Source organism: Salvelinus sp. IW2-2015, linkage group LG16, assembly GCF_002910315.2.
Source record: "Salvelinus sp. IW2-2015 linkage group LG16, ASM291031v2, whole genome shotgun sequence".
Classification (NCBI taxonomy): Eukaryota; Metazoa; Chordata; class Actinopteri; order Salmoniformes; family Salmonidae; genus Salvelinus; species Salvelinus sp. IW2-2015.
In genome coordinates this window covers 16,832,900-16,845,033 of record NC_036856.1, presented here as the reverse complement: position 1 = coordinate 16,845,033, position 12,134 = coordinate 16,832,900, and the positions used below count along the sequence as shown (strand labels likewise).

General features: G+C 43.9%; 1 protein-coding gene across 1 annotated transcript in view; it reads right to left on the bottom strand.

Annotated features, from left to right (window-relative positions):
• LOC139028989 (neurogenic locus notch homolog protein 2) overlaps positions 1-12,134 on the bottom strand; it is a 39,761-nt gene that overhangs the window by 10,819 nt on the left and 16,808 nt on the right. Inside the window, exon 2 of the mRNA XM_070447718.1 lies at positions 6,778-6,859. Coding sequence (XP_070303819.1) covers positions 6,778-6,859 — 82 coding nt within the window. The remainder of the gene's footprint in view (positions 1-6,777; positions 6,860-12,134) is intronic.

Here is a 12,134-nt window from a genome sequence, read left to right as displayed (position 1 = left end):
GCGTGGGTGAGGGCTGAGGGGAGGATTTCGCCTCTCTAACTCTCTCATTTATCCCCGCCCGCTCACTAATGCCTAATAGCTCTGTCATGCCCTCCTCCTCTCCTCTCTCCCTCTGGCCATCACACACTGACTGGGCTGCACAAACAGAGTTCCTGTTCACATTTCACACTCGCCTCATTCGCTTTGGCTGGTTGGACTGGAGCGTAGGTGGACTCTCTGGTGCAAGTATGTAGTATATATTCTACAGTAGAAAGTAACAATTCAAAACCAAAAATTATGGTGTAGGTTGAAAATATTGGGAGATGTGTGCCTCTTTTTAGAAGATCTAGGCCAGGGGTGTCAAACTCATTTTTCCCCAGGMGGCACATTCGGTATTCAATGAGGTCTGGAGGTCCACACTGAAAATGTGCTATATTTCCTAGCTGTAATTTTTTTATCACAGAATCATCCTTGGGGGACTGTGTGTTTAACACACCTGATCTAGGCTATAGGACACTCCATGGGCATAATAGAAAAAGTATTGCTTTTCTTTCTTGGCTTCTTTACAATAAAACTCTCCCATTCCTTTTTGCTCACTGCATTCTATGCTCTTTACTCAGAAGACATGTCAGAGTGGTATTTTTGGAAGCAAACACTCGGTCTCGTTCAGCTTCAGCTTTAACCTATTTTCATAAAGAGAAGAAAGAAAGGCTGCAAAAACAACACGAGTGATGGGGGGGAAAGGGGGAGGGGTGCGAATGGAAAGTAATTAATAGAGAGAGAAAAAGGGTGGATTGCGGGGAGACGGGAGAGGGAATGAAAGGCGGAAGAGAGGAGAGAAAGAGACTGTTGGAGGGTGGAGTCCAATGTTGGGCTGTGTGGTAAAATAGCAAACTGTATTTAAAAGCACTCCAAAAGAATCAAGATCTGACAGACAGAAGGAGGAATCCATTTTGAGTCTGTATGCTCCATCTACTTTCCTCTGTTGTGTGGTGTCATTTAGTTATTAAGGTCTAGGAGGCCTACATATTTCATTGAGGTCATACAACCACTGGGCCTTTGAAAAGGCTCTCATTTTAAACTTCACGTGGTTAGCCCAGCTTAACTGTACTGGCTTCAGAGATGGGACATTAGACCACAGTGGGATGGCTTCAGAGTGGCTTCACCTCTTCATTATTGTCATTATCACCACAGATCTTTGTCACAGAGTTCCACTTGTCACTGCAGTGTCTTGTGGGTTTAGAATCTGGTTGTTATATTCCCCACTATTCTGTAAGGCTTCCTCCCTTTGAGGGTGAGAGTGGGTGTGTGAAGAGTGTGTGGACATGTGGGAGGTGTGCATGTGTGTGTGTGTGTGTGTGGCAGGAACAAACACACACCCTCAAAAGGGACAGTCCCTCTTGGCTAGCGGGCCATGTTGACAAGAGTTGGCAATGATGAATGGTCTCGTCTCCACCCCGTCCTGAACCTTCCCATAGACCATACACACAGCCCCCAGTCATACCCCTCCCTAACATCCACCAACACCCCCGCCGGCGGACCTCTTCCTAGCCCTATGTGCCAGCCACACGTCAGCTCGTTCCCTGCTTGACTGTCCCAGTGCCAGGCCAGCCACTCCCTAGTCTCAAGGTGCCCTTGGGCCTGGCTTTAGCCTCTTATCTGTGTGGTTCCACACTATCAATGCATCTAGTTGAGCTGTGGTGGTAAGAGGACTGTGATGACCCGAGAGTATGAAGAGAAAAATCAACGCCTTGGGTTTGTTTCTTCAAAATCACAGGGTTTTATTGACTTAGGTTTTGGTCATGTGTTTGCCTGGCCACTCAGTGTGTGTGTGTGTGTGTGTGTTATCAGCTACTGCGGCTCTGTGCTTGCTAGTCTGCTGGAGTGGAGTAGAGGTATGGAGTAGAGTGCAGTGAAAGGAGTGAGGAAGTGACTGAGCTAAAGCAGTGCTCCGCCACTCTGCTCTCCCTCCTTACTGCTAGAGTTTCTGGTTCTCTCCTGTTTCACCTGAGGCTGTGTGATGCTCCATTGGGATAGGAAATCACATCATGGCTCTCTGCAGGGAAAGCCTAGGATGAAAGAGGACTGACAGACATGTAGAAAGGGGGTAAGGTTAAGTCAGTGGGACAAAGACAAGGGGTAACAGAGTGATTGAGGGACTGAGACACAAAAAGTAGGGTGGAGGGGTTAAATGAAAAGAAAGGGAGGAGATGGTGGGAATAATGAAAAGAGAGATAAATTCAGGGAGAGAGAGAGCAAAGGATTAAGAAGCCAGGTAAGTTGTGTCCAGAGGCATCTAGCCCGGCAGACTGAGAGATGACTGACAGACATAGTGATGAGTGAGGGGCAGTGACAGGGTAATTTCTCCCCACCGCTCATCAGCGACGAGTCTGCTCTGAGATACTCTCCTCAAATTACTGCTAAAGAGACATCCTCCTTTCTTTACTCTCTCTTTCTTCCTCCCTCTGCCCCAAGGCAAATTCTACTTGTCAGGTCAAACAAACTACACACTAAACTCTCTAGCCAGAAAAGAACGGGAGAGCAAGAGAAGAAATAATCAGTTTGCACCATGGCACTGCAGTAGACAAAGGGATTTTGTTCAGCAAAGAAAAAAAGTTTGGATGCCATCACTCTCGCCCTAGGGTTGCTGTGCTCAGGTACTAGGCTCTAGTATCTTGTGAATGTTCCTAAAAACAGGAACATCATCCAACGGCCATTCTCTTTGGGCCTTATTGGTCTAGCGTAGCTTATGTTTTCTAAATGTTAAGATCAACACTGTGCTGTGACATATAGGTACACTTGGGCCCAGGCTCAACGGACAGGCGACACACAAAACACACAGCGGTGACACACGCCTCTTTCACACACCCTGGCTGAAGGTTTGTAGTCCCACCGGTCCAACAGCTGAAACACACCCTGCCAATCAACCAGCCAGCCTCTCCCTCCCAGACTCTGCCTGCCAGCCAGCCAGCCCCTCCCTCACAGACTCTGCTCTGCCAGCCAGCCAGCCCCTCCCTCACAGACTCTGCTCTGCCAGCCAGCCAGCCTCTCCCTCCAGACTCATCTCTCTCATACGTTCCCAGTAAGCAAAAAGATAGACAGAGAGGAATGCTTGGGTGTCACCTCAATGAAAAAGCATTACTAAGCATCAGCTGAATGTGCCCCTATCTCCTTATCTGTATCCTCCTGTTCCCTTCTCTGTATCCTCCTGTATCCTCCTGTTCCCTTCTCTGTATCCTCCTGTTCCCTTCTCTGTATCCTCCTGTTTCCTTCTCTGTATCCTCCTGTTCCCTTCTCTGTATCCTCCTGTTCCCTTCTCTGTATCCTCCTGTATCCTCCTGTTCCCTTCTCTGTATCCTCCTGTTCCCTTCTCTGTATCCTCCTGTTCCATTTGCACAAAAGCCAACGGGCAGCCATCAATCCGTCTTCAAGCACATTTCAGCCTGCCTCCCTCGTCCCCTGCCGGTGTCCGGCCTTGTCCAAAAGACAGCATGTCAACACAACAGTAGTCATCATAATTATCGCTCTCACCCCTGGGCTGCTCTACAGTCCATAATTACACATGTCTTGAGGGGGAATGGAAGGTCGCTGTTTATTTTTCACTGCTTGCCTTTTAATATGTTGGAAGTCTAATAAATACATAATGGGATTTTCACACAATGACTCTTTTGAGGTCGGCCGGCGGGAAGGAGCCGTGACTGTGTGACGACGGCACATAGACTGATTGGTTAATCAGTCTAACAGTTGCCCTGCTCTCGGTCACCTGACTGGCCTTGGACTGAAAGACTCCTCTCTTCAGGAGGCGCAGACCGCTGCCAGGCCCCTCAGCCTTCACATACTCAACTCTGCTGCTACCGTTATCATCATAGACATTCAATATGGGACAAAGGAGTACATTTATATTTTTAGATAATAGAGAAGAGGGACAAACTCGAATGTTGAAACTTCCCTCTGGGGCAGTCAATGCCAGTTACTCAATAGTCACCCTTAAAACCAGTGTGTTTGACTCAAGTTCAGTGTTATTTTCCTTCGTTTCCCTTATATCCTCCTAGTCGTTCTCATTACAACCACTGATGGTAAAAAGCTACACCAAGGTCAGTGTCATGTTCTAGACCAGGGGAGGACACACAATGGACTCCCTGCACCTGTAGAGTAACATACACTATATATACACAAGTATGTGGACACCAGTTCAAATTAGTGGATTCGGCTATTTCAGCCACACCCGTTGCTGACACGTGTATAAAATCGAGCACACAGCCATAGACAAACAATGAAAGTAGAATGGCCTTCAACGTGGCATCGTTATAGAATGCCACCTTTCCAAAAAGTCAGTTGGTCAGATGTCTGCCCTGCTAGAGCTGCCCCGGTCAACTGTAACTGCTGTTATTGTGAAGTGGAAATGTCTAGGAGCAACAATGGCTCAGCCGCAACGTGGTAGGCCACACATGCTCACAGTAAGAGACCGGCGAGTACTGAAGTGTGTAGCTCGTAAAAATCATCTGTCCTCGGTTGCAACACTCACTACCGAGTTCCAAACTGTCTCTGGAAGCAACGTCAGCACAAGAACTGTTCGTCGGGAGCTTCATGAAATGGATTTCAATGGCCGAGCAGCCGCATACCCAAGCCTAAGATCACCGCACGCAATGCCAAGCGTCGGCTGAAGTGGTGTAAAGCTCGCCGCCATTGCACTCTGGAGCAGTGGAAACGCGTTCTCTGGAGTGATGAATCACGCTTCACAATCTGGCAGTCCGACCGACAAATCTGGGTTTGACAGATGCCAAAAGAACGCAACCTGCCCCAATGCATAGCACCAACTGTAAAGTTTGGTGGCGGAGGAATAATGATCTGAGGATGTTTTTCATGGTTTTGGCTAGGCCCCTTAGTTCCAGTGAAGGGAAATCTTAACACTCCAGCATACAATTACATTCTAGACGATTCTGTGATTCCAACTTTGTCGCATCAGTTTGGGGGAAGGCCCTTTAATGTTTCAGTATGACAATGCCCCCGTGCACAATGCGAGGTCCATACAGAAATTGTTTGTCGAGATCGGTGTGGAAGAACTTGACTGTCCTGCACAGAGATCTGACCTCAAGCCCATCGAAGTCCCCGCAACAATGTTCCAACATCTAGTGGAAAGCCTTCCCAGAAGAGTGGATGCTGTTCCCGCAGCAAAGGGGGGGACCAACTCCATATTAATGCCCATGATTTTGGAATGAGATGTTTGACGAGCAGGTATCCACATTCTTTTGGTCATGTAGTGTATTTGCAAACATTGATTATAGCCTAGATGTTTTCTATTTATTTTGAAAGCAGCAAATCTTTCATATCCCACAGGTTTGGGAACAGAAACAGAGTGTGATTCACATACCATTAAATGAAACGTAATAGGCTTATGACCCAGCTGTGTGCTTCCATAATTGGTGATCAGATTGGGAGTATCTGTTATTTCTCTGCTAAGGTCAMAATTACAAGCACTTTCAAAGGAATTAGGCTTAGGCCTATGCCATGACAAACCTAAATAACTACAGACCTTTAAAGATCAAGGCAATTCCATGGTAACAGAGTGACACAGACTCAGATTTTTCACTGTAAAATGTATGTAAAATAAAAACCAATGATTGCAAAGTTTAAGTTGTATGGTTTGTTTATGCAAAAGGTCTACTTAACAATTTCCAATGAAAATTAGGTAGCACTGTACTTGACATCCAGCCACCTAACACGTTATGACACAGTCAATACCATGTCATTATGTCATAACAGCTGACATAACCTGTCATAATATGGTCATAACACTGTCACAAAATATATTTAGACCTGCATTATTTTATGGCTGGTTATGACACCTACATAAGAGTGTCAAAACTCACAAAACCTACCACACAAGGCAAAACATTCCATTACACCATAACCTACTTGTCAACAGTATGTTTATGTTATATACTGAAATTTACCATATTAAATTACCATTGTAATTGCGCACACATTGATGTCAGACATGCACCTACCCTAATGCACATTTCAGGAGCAGGACAAGACACCCTCTTTTTGACTGATGATTGACGTAAGGACATGTACATGATAGGCCTATCTGGCTTATAGGATTATGCTGGTCATAATGCTTATTGACAGTGTCATAAAGTGTATTTTCTTACTCCAAGTAAAGTGACACAGGATGGTCATAATGATGGAGTTGGTGTCATACAAAGCCACGCCGTTGTGAGTGAACATGGAGTACTGCAGAGGGCTGAGGACACACCCCTGAGGGGCCCCTGTGTTAAGAGAAGAACTTGAAGAACAGTGCAGATGCAAGGTTTGGTAACAGAATGACTGTTAGTGCTGTTCGTGCCGGTATTCTATTATCAAACTTTGCATCTGCACTGTTCTTCAAGTAAATGTGTTTTTGTAAAATTTTATGTGGAAAGTGTTTAACTTTGCAATCATTGGTTTCTGTTTCACATACATTTTAAAGTGAAAAGTCAGTCTCAGTGTCACTCTGTTAATGTGGAATTCCCCAACATTAAAAAGCAATACCCTATCTGGATTTAGACAGTGAATGATAGTGTTACCAATGAATACAGTGGCAGAGTCTTTATTAATTTGGCAACAACAACTTGGGAGATCCCCCGAGATCTCTTTGGAGGTATAAGTATATATTTTGGTGGTGCTCTCAGTATTGGTATTAGTCAGTGTTCCCTGTGCCTGTGGAAAGTTGGGGTTTGATGTATCCCTTGGGTTGGGTTAGTCCTGGACTCAACAATCAGCTGAGGGGTTCCTCCTCAGCCAAGCCAGTCTTACCTGCAGTACCCTGTCCCGTTGGTGAAGGTGGCACACGTAGCATTGTTCACACACGGCTTAACAGCATCCAGACACTGAAGAGCTGTAACAGACAGGAATACAACACATCAGTCAAGAATAGGGTTTAATGGTTGGAACTGGGTTACCAAAATTTACTGGGATTTTCCATCCAAACCCACTCCCCTTCCCCGGGATAAATAATTGCGAAAAAACGGTATATTATAATACATTATTTCTATGAACAGCATGACGTGAAATGGAAATGATATGCAATCAATGTCTAAATCGGTCTTCATTCGGCATTCTCTGCTCTCTGCATAATCAATAATCAACACAAGGTGTGTGTGTGTGTGTGTGTGTGTGTGTGTGTGTGTGTGTGTACGTTGTTGTAGTTTACCGTATTTACTTACACAAAGTCGCCCTTAATTCAAAGTGCACCCATTGTTTACGGTGAAACTGTACAAGCAACCTTTAATTGCAGTTCATGTGGTAACAAAAGTAGGCTAAAACAAATTGTAATTTTCACTAGACTGTAATAACTTCATAATATTTGACCAATCGGCCAACAGTGCTTCATAGGCCTGTTAAAACTAGGCAACATCAACAATGACAAAATTTGCAGGTATTATATGCTTTTAAATAGCATATGCACTTTGAACAGGAATATCAGGAAGCCCGGTAATTTCTTGCAATTTTCTTGGGAAGGAAAATGTGTAGAACACGCAACATGATAAATAATGTTATTGATCTTTTTCTATAGGCCTTCCAATATCTGTTTATTCAGAACTCTCTTGAAAACATACACTATATATACAAAAGTATGTGGACATCCCTTCAAATTAGTGAATTCGGCAATTTCAGCCACACCCGTTGCTGACAGGTGTATAAAATCGAGCACACAGCAATGCAATAGCCATAGACAAAAATTGGCAGTCGAATGGTCTTACTGAAGAGCTCAGTGACTTTCAACGTGGCACCGTCTTAGGATGCCACCTTTCCAACAAGTCATTTCGTCAAATTTCTGCCCTGCTAGAGCTGCCCCGGTCAACTGTAAGTGCTGTTATTGTAAAGTGGAAACGTCTAGGAGCAACAATGGCTCAGCTGCGAAGTGGTAGGCCACACAAGCTCACAGAATGGGACACGTCTGTCCTCGGTTTGCAACGCTGACTACCGAGTTCCAAACTGCCTCTGGAAGCAACGTCAGCACAAGAACTGTTCGTCGAGATCTTCCTGAAATGGTTTTCCATGGCCAAGCAGCATAGGCAACTATGCTGTAAAGTTTGAAGGAAGAGGAATAATGGTCTGGGGCTGTTTTTCATGGTTCGGGCTAGGCCCCTTAGTTCCAGAGGGAAATCTTAACGCTACAGCATACGACGACATTCTAGACGATTCTGTGCTTCCAACTTTGTGGCAACAGTTTGGGGAAGGCCCTTGGTGCACAGAAGCATTGACATGCTTAAACAGGAAAGCGAGGTCCATACAGAAATGGTTTGTCGAGATCGGGGTGGAAGAACTTGACAGGCCTGCACAGAGCCCTGACCTCAACCCCATCGAACACCTTTGGAATGAATTGGAACGCCAACTGCGAGCCAGGCCTACTCGCCCAACATCAGTGTCCAATCTCACTAATGCTCTTATGGCTGAATGGAAGCAAGTCAACACAGCAATGTTCCAACATCTAGTAGAATGTCTTACCAAACGAGTGGAGGCTGTTAAAACAGCAAAAGGGAGGACCAACTCCATATTAATGGCCAGGATTTTGGAATGAGATGTTCGACAAGCAGGTGTCCACATACTTTTAATCATGTAGTGTAGATCTAATTATTCTCATATATATTTCAACAGTCTTATGCCAATCAAACTCATGTATAACTCACCAGTACTGCAAAACCCATCCCCAGGGGATCATAGCAACATAGGAAACTACTAGAGCCAGATAGCTCAGCGAGTGAACGAACATGCAGCAGACAGAGACATCAGTGACCACAAAGCTCATCTATCTGGCTGCCAATCAGACACTCAGGCCCAAACACATCCTCTATCGTGTGGTGAGGATTCAACCAGAGATGAAACTCAAGTGGTCCTGATGAATACCAGGTGGTGGCACATGCCAAATAGAATGATGATGTTAGTTGCCAATATCAATTTTTGCTGATAGTGTTGATTAAACTCAAGGTATGAAAAAAGCTGACAGCATTTCAGATCACCATGTATCTACAATTCTAAAAGTGTGGATTTTCAACAGGAAGGAACAGATCATACATTTGTGAAAATCTTTAGCTGCTAGAAAGACAACGTTAAAAAATAAAAAGTGTAAGCCTTTTTCATTGATGCCTACTTTAGTGTGGTCTAAGTATTTCCCTGGGGTTCACTGCCATAATCAACCAGTGGGTGAGTCACTGCCAAAACCCAGGGGGGGGCTCTTTCCAGGAAGAAAGAGGGCAGGTCAGACGACTTCACAGCAACGCCAACCCTCGTGTGACAGGACAGTCATCACAGCACAGGAAGTGTGCTCAGCGTTAACACTACTTCCTGTGAGAAGACTGTCACATATTGTATGCATACCATTCTGAAAGGAATTACACGACGCAGGCTCACATACAAATCCAAAGCTACTACCAATTTAAAGGAAAAGCCGAGATCTTTGTCAAAAATATTTTAAACAACTGAGTGATGGTTGGAGGACAAAGAAGGGAATCAGACTGAGGTCCAAGAATCAATAGATATTAACTAATAATCACTGAGTTTCTATGAACAACTGTGATCAACACAACCACACTAGGGCAATTCCACAAAAACGCCCTGACCTTAGAAAGCCTTTTTATTTCTCTATTTGGTTAGATCTGGGTGTGATTTGGGTGGGCATTCTAGTTTGTCTATTTCTTTGTTGGCCGGGTATGGTTCCCAATCAGAGGCAGCTGTCTATCGTTGTCTCTGATTGGGGATCATACTTAGGCAGCCCTTTTTCCCACCTTCAGTTGTGGGATCTTGTTTGTGTGTAGTTGCTTTCTGCACTGCATATAGCTTTACGTTCGTTTTCTTATTTTGTTGTTTCTCGGTATCATTTTGAATAAAGAAAAAAATGTACGCCTACCACGCTGCACCTTGGTCTCATTCTAACGATGAGCGTAACACACTGACTCACAGATTTTTCACTTAAAATGTATGCCAAAGAAAAAACACTGATTTCAAAGTTTAACAAACCAACTCTATGCTCAAGGACTACTTTTATCAATTTACACTGAACATTTTACATAAAACACATTTACTGGAAGAAATGTGCAAGACACAAAGTTTGATAACAGGATGTCGGTAAAATCTCCCTCCGTTTTTTTGTGCCCACGTTTTCCAAAAACTCTTAAATATCTGCTCTGAATTAAGATTCAACAATGTCTGTAGAAAAAATGGCGTGTCAGGTATGACACGACACATTAAATTTGTAAAAAAACTATTTTGGTTATTGAACTACAGTAAGTGAAGTGGATTTACACCCAGTAACGGAATTGCAGTAACGGAATTTCATCATGGGTCCCTGATCTGTATTACATATAAATGCATAATTATGAATGAATCTCTTCATGGTGATGTATCCTGAATAGGTACACAAAAGTTATAGATATGTGATATCCTTCTTTGCATATTTGGGTATTATTCTACACACTAGTTGAGTATCTGGAGCATCAGCACTTGTGGGTTGGATTACATGCTCAAAATGGCCAGAAACAAAGACCTTTCTTCTGAAACCTGTCAGTCTATTATTGTTCTGAGAAATGAAGGCTATTCCATGCGAGAAATTGCCAAGAAACTGAAGATCTCGTACAACGCTGCGTAATATTCCCTTCACAGAACTGGGCAAACTGGCTCTAAACAGAATACAAAGTTTCCGAAAAAAGTTATTTGTTTCTGGCCATTTTGAGCCTGTAACTGAACCCACAAATGCTGATGCTCCAGATACTCAACTAGTCTAAAGAAGGCCAGTTTTATTATTTCTTTAATCAGAACAACAGTTTTCAGCTGTGCTAACAAAATTGCAAAAGGGTTTTCTAATGATCAATTAGCCTTTTAAAATAATAAACTTGGATTAGCTAACACAACGTGCCATTGGAACACATGAGTGATGGTTGCTGATAATGGGCCTCTGTATGACTATGTAGATATTCCATAAATCAGCCGTTAAAATATTTACAACATTAACCATGTCTATACTGTATTTCTGATCAATTTGATGTTATTTCAATGGACAAGAAATTTGCATTTTTTTCAAAAACAAGGACATTTCTAAGTGACCCCAAACTTTTGAACGGTAGTGTAACCTGAAGAAAAATATCAACCCAACATGTAAAGTGTTGGTCCCATGTTTCATGAAATGAAATAAAAGATCCCAGAAATGTCCGATATGCACAAAAAGCTTATTTCTCACAAATTTGTTACATCCCAAATTTGTTTACATCCCTGTTAGTGAGCATTTCTCCTTTGCCAAGATAATCCACCCCTGTCTGACAGGTGTGGCATATCAAGAAGCTGATTAAACAGCATAATCATTACACAGGTGCAATTGGCATGCTGACTTCAGGAATGTCCACCAGAGCTGTAGCCAGATAATTGAATGTTAATTTCTTTACCATAAGCTGCCTTCAACGTTGTTTTAGAGAATTTGGCAGTACGTCCAACCTGCCTCACAACCGCAGACCACGTTTAACCACGCTAGCCCAGGAACTCCATACCCGGCTTCTTCACAAGCGGGATCATCTGAGACCAGCCATCCGGATAGCTGATGAAACTGTCGGTTTGCACAACCAAAGAATTTCTGCACAAACTGTCAGAAACCGTCTCGGGGAAGGCCATCTGCGTGCTAGTCGTCCTCACCAGAGTCTTGACCTGACTGCAGTTCGGTGTCGTAACCGGTTTCAACTGTACCAGGCAAATAGCAGACAGCGTGTATGACGTTGTGTGGGCAAGCGGTTTGCCCTATGTCAACATTGTGAACAGAGTGCCCCATGGAGGCAGTGGCGTTACGGTATGGGCAGGCATAAGCTACGGACACAATTTTATTTTATAGGTGGCAATTTGAATGCACAGAGACACCGTAATGAGATCCTGAGGACCATTGTTGTGCTATTCATCCACCGCCATCACCTCATGTTTCAGCATGATAATGCACAGACCTGTCGCAAGGATGTGTACACAATTCCTGTAAGCTGAAAATGTCACAGTTCTTCCATGACCTGTATACTCACCATACGTAACCCCCATTGAGCATGTTTGGGATGCTCTGGATCAACGTGTACGACAGCGTGTTCCAGTTCCCGCCAATATCCAGCAACTTCACACAGTCATTGAAGAGGAGTGGGAAACCA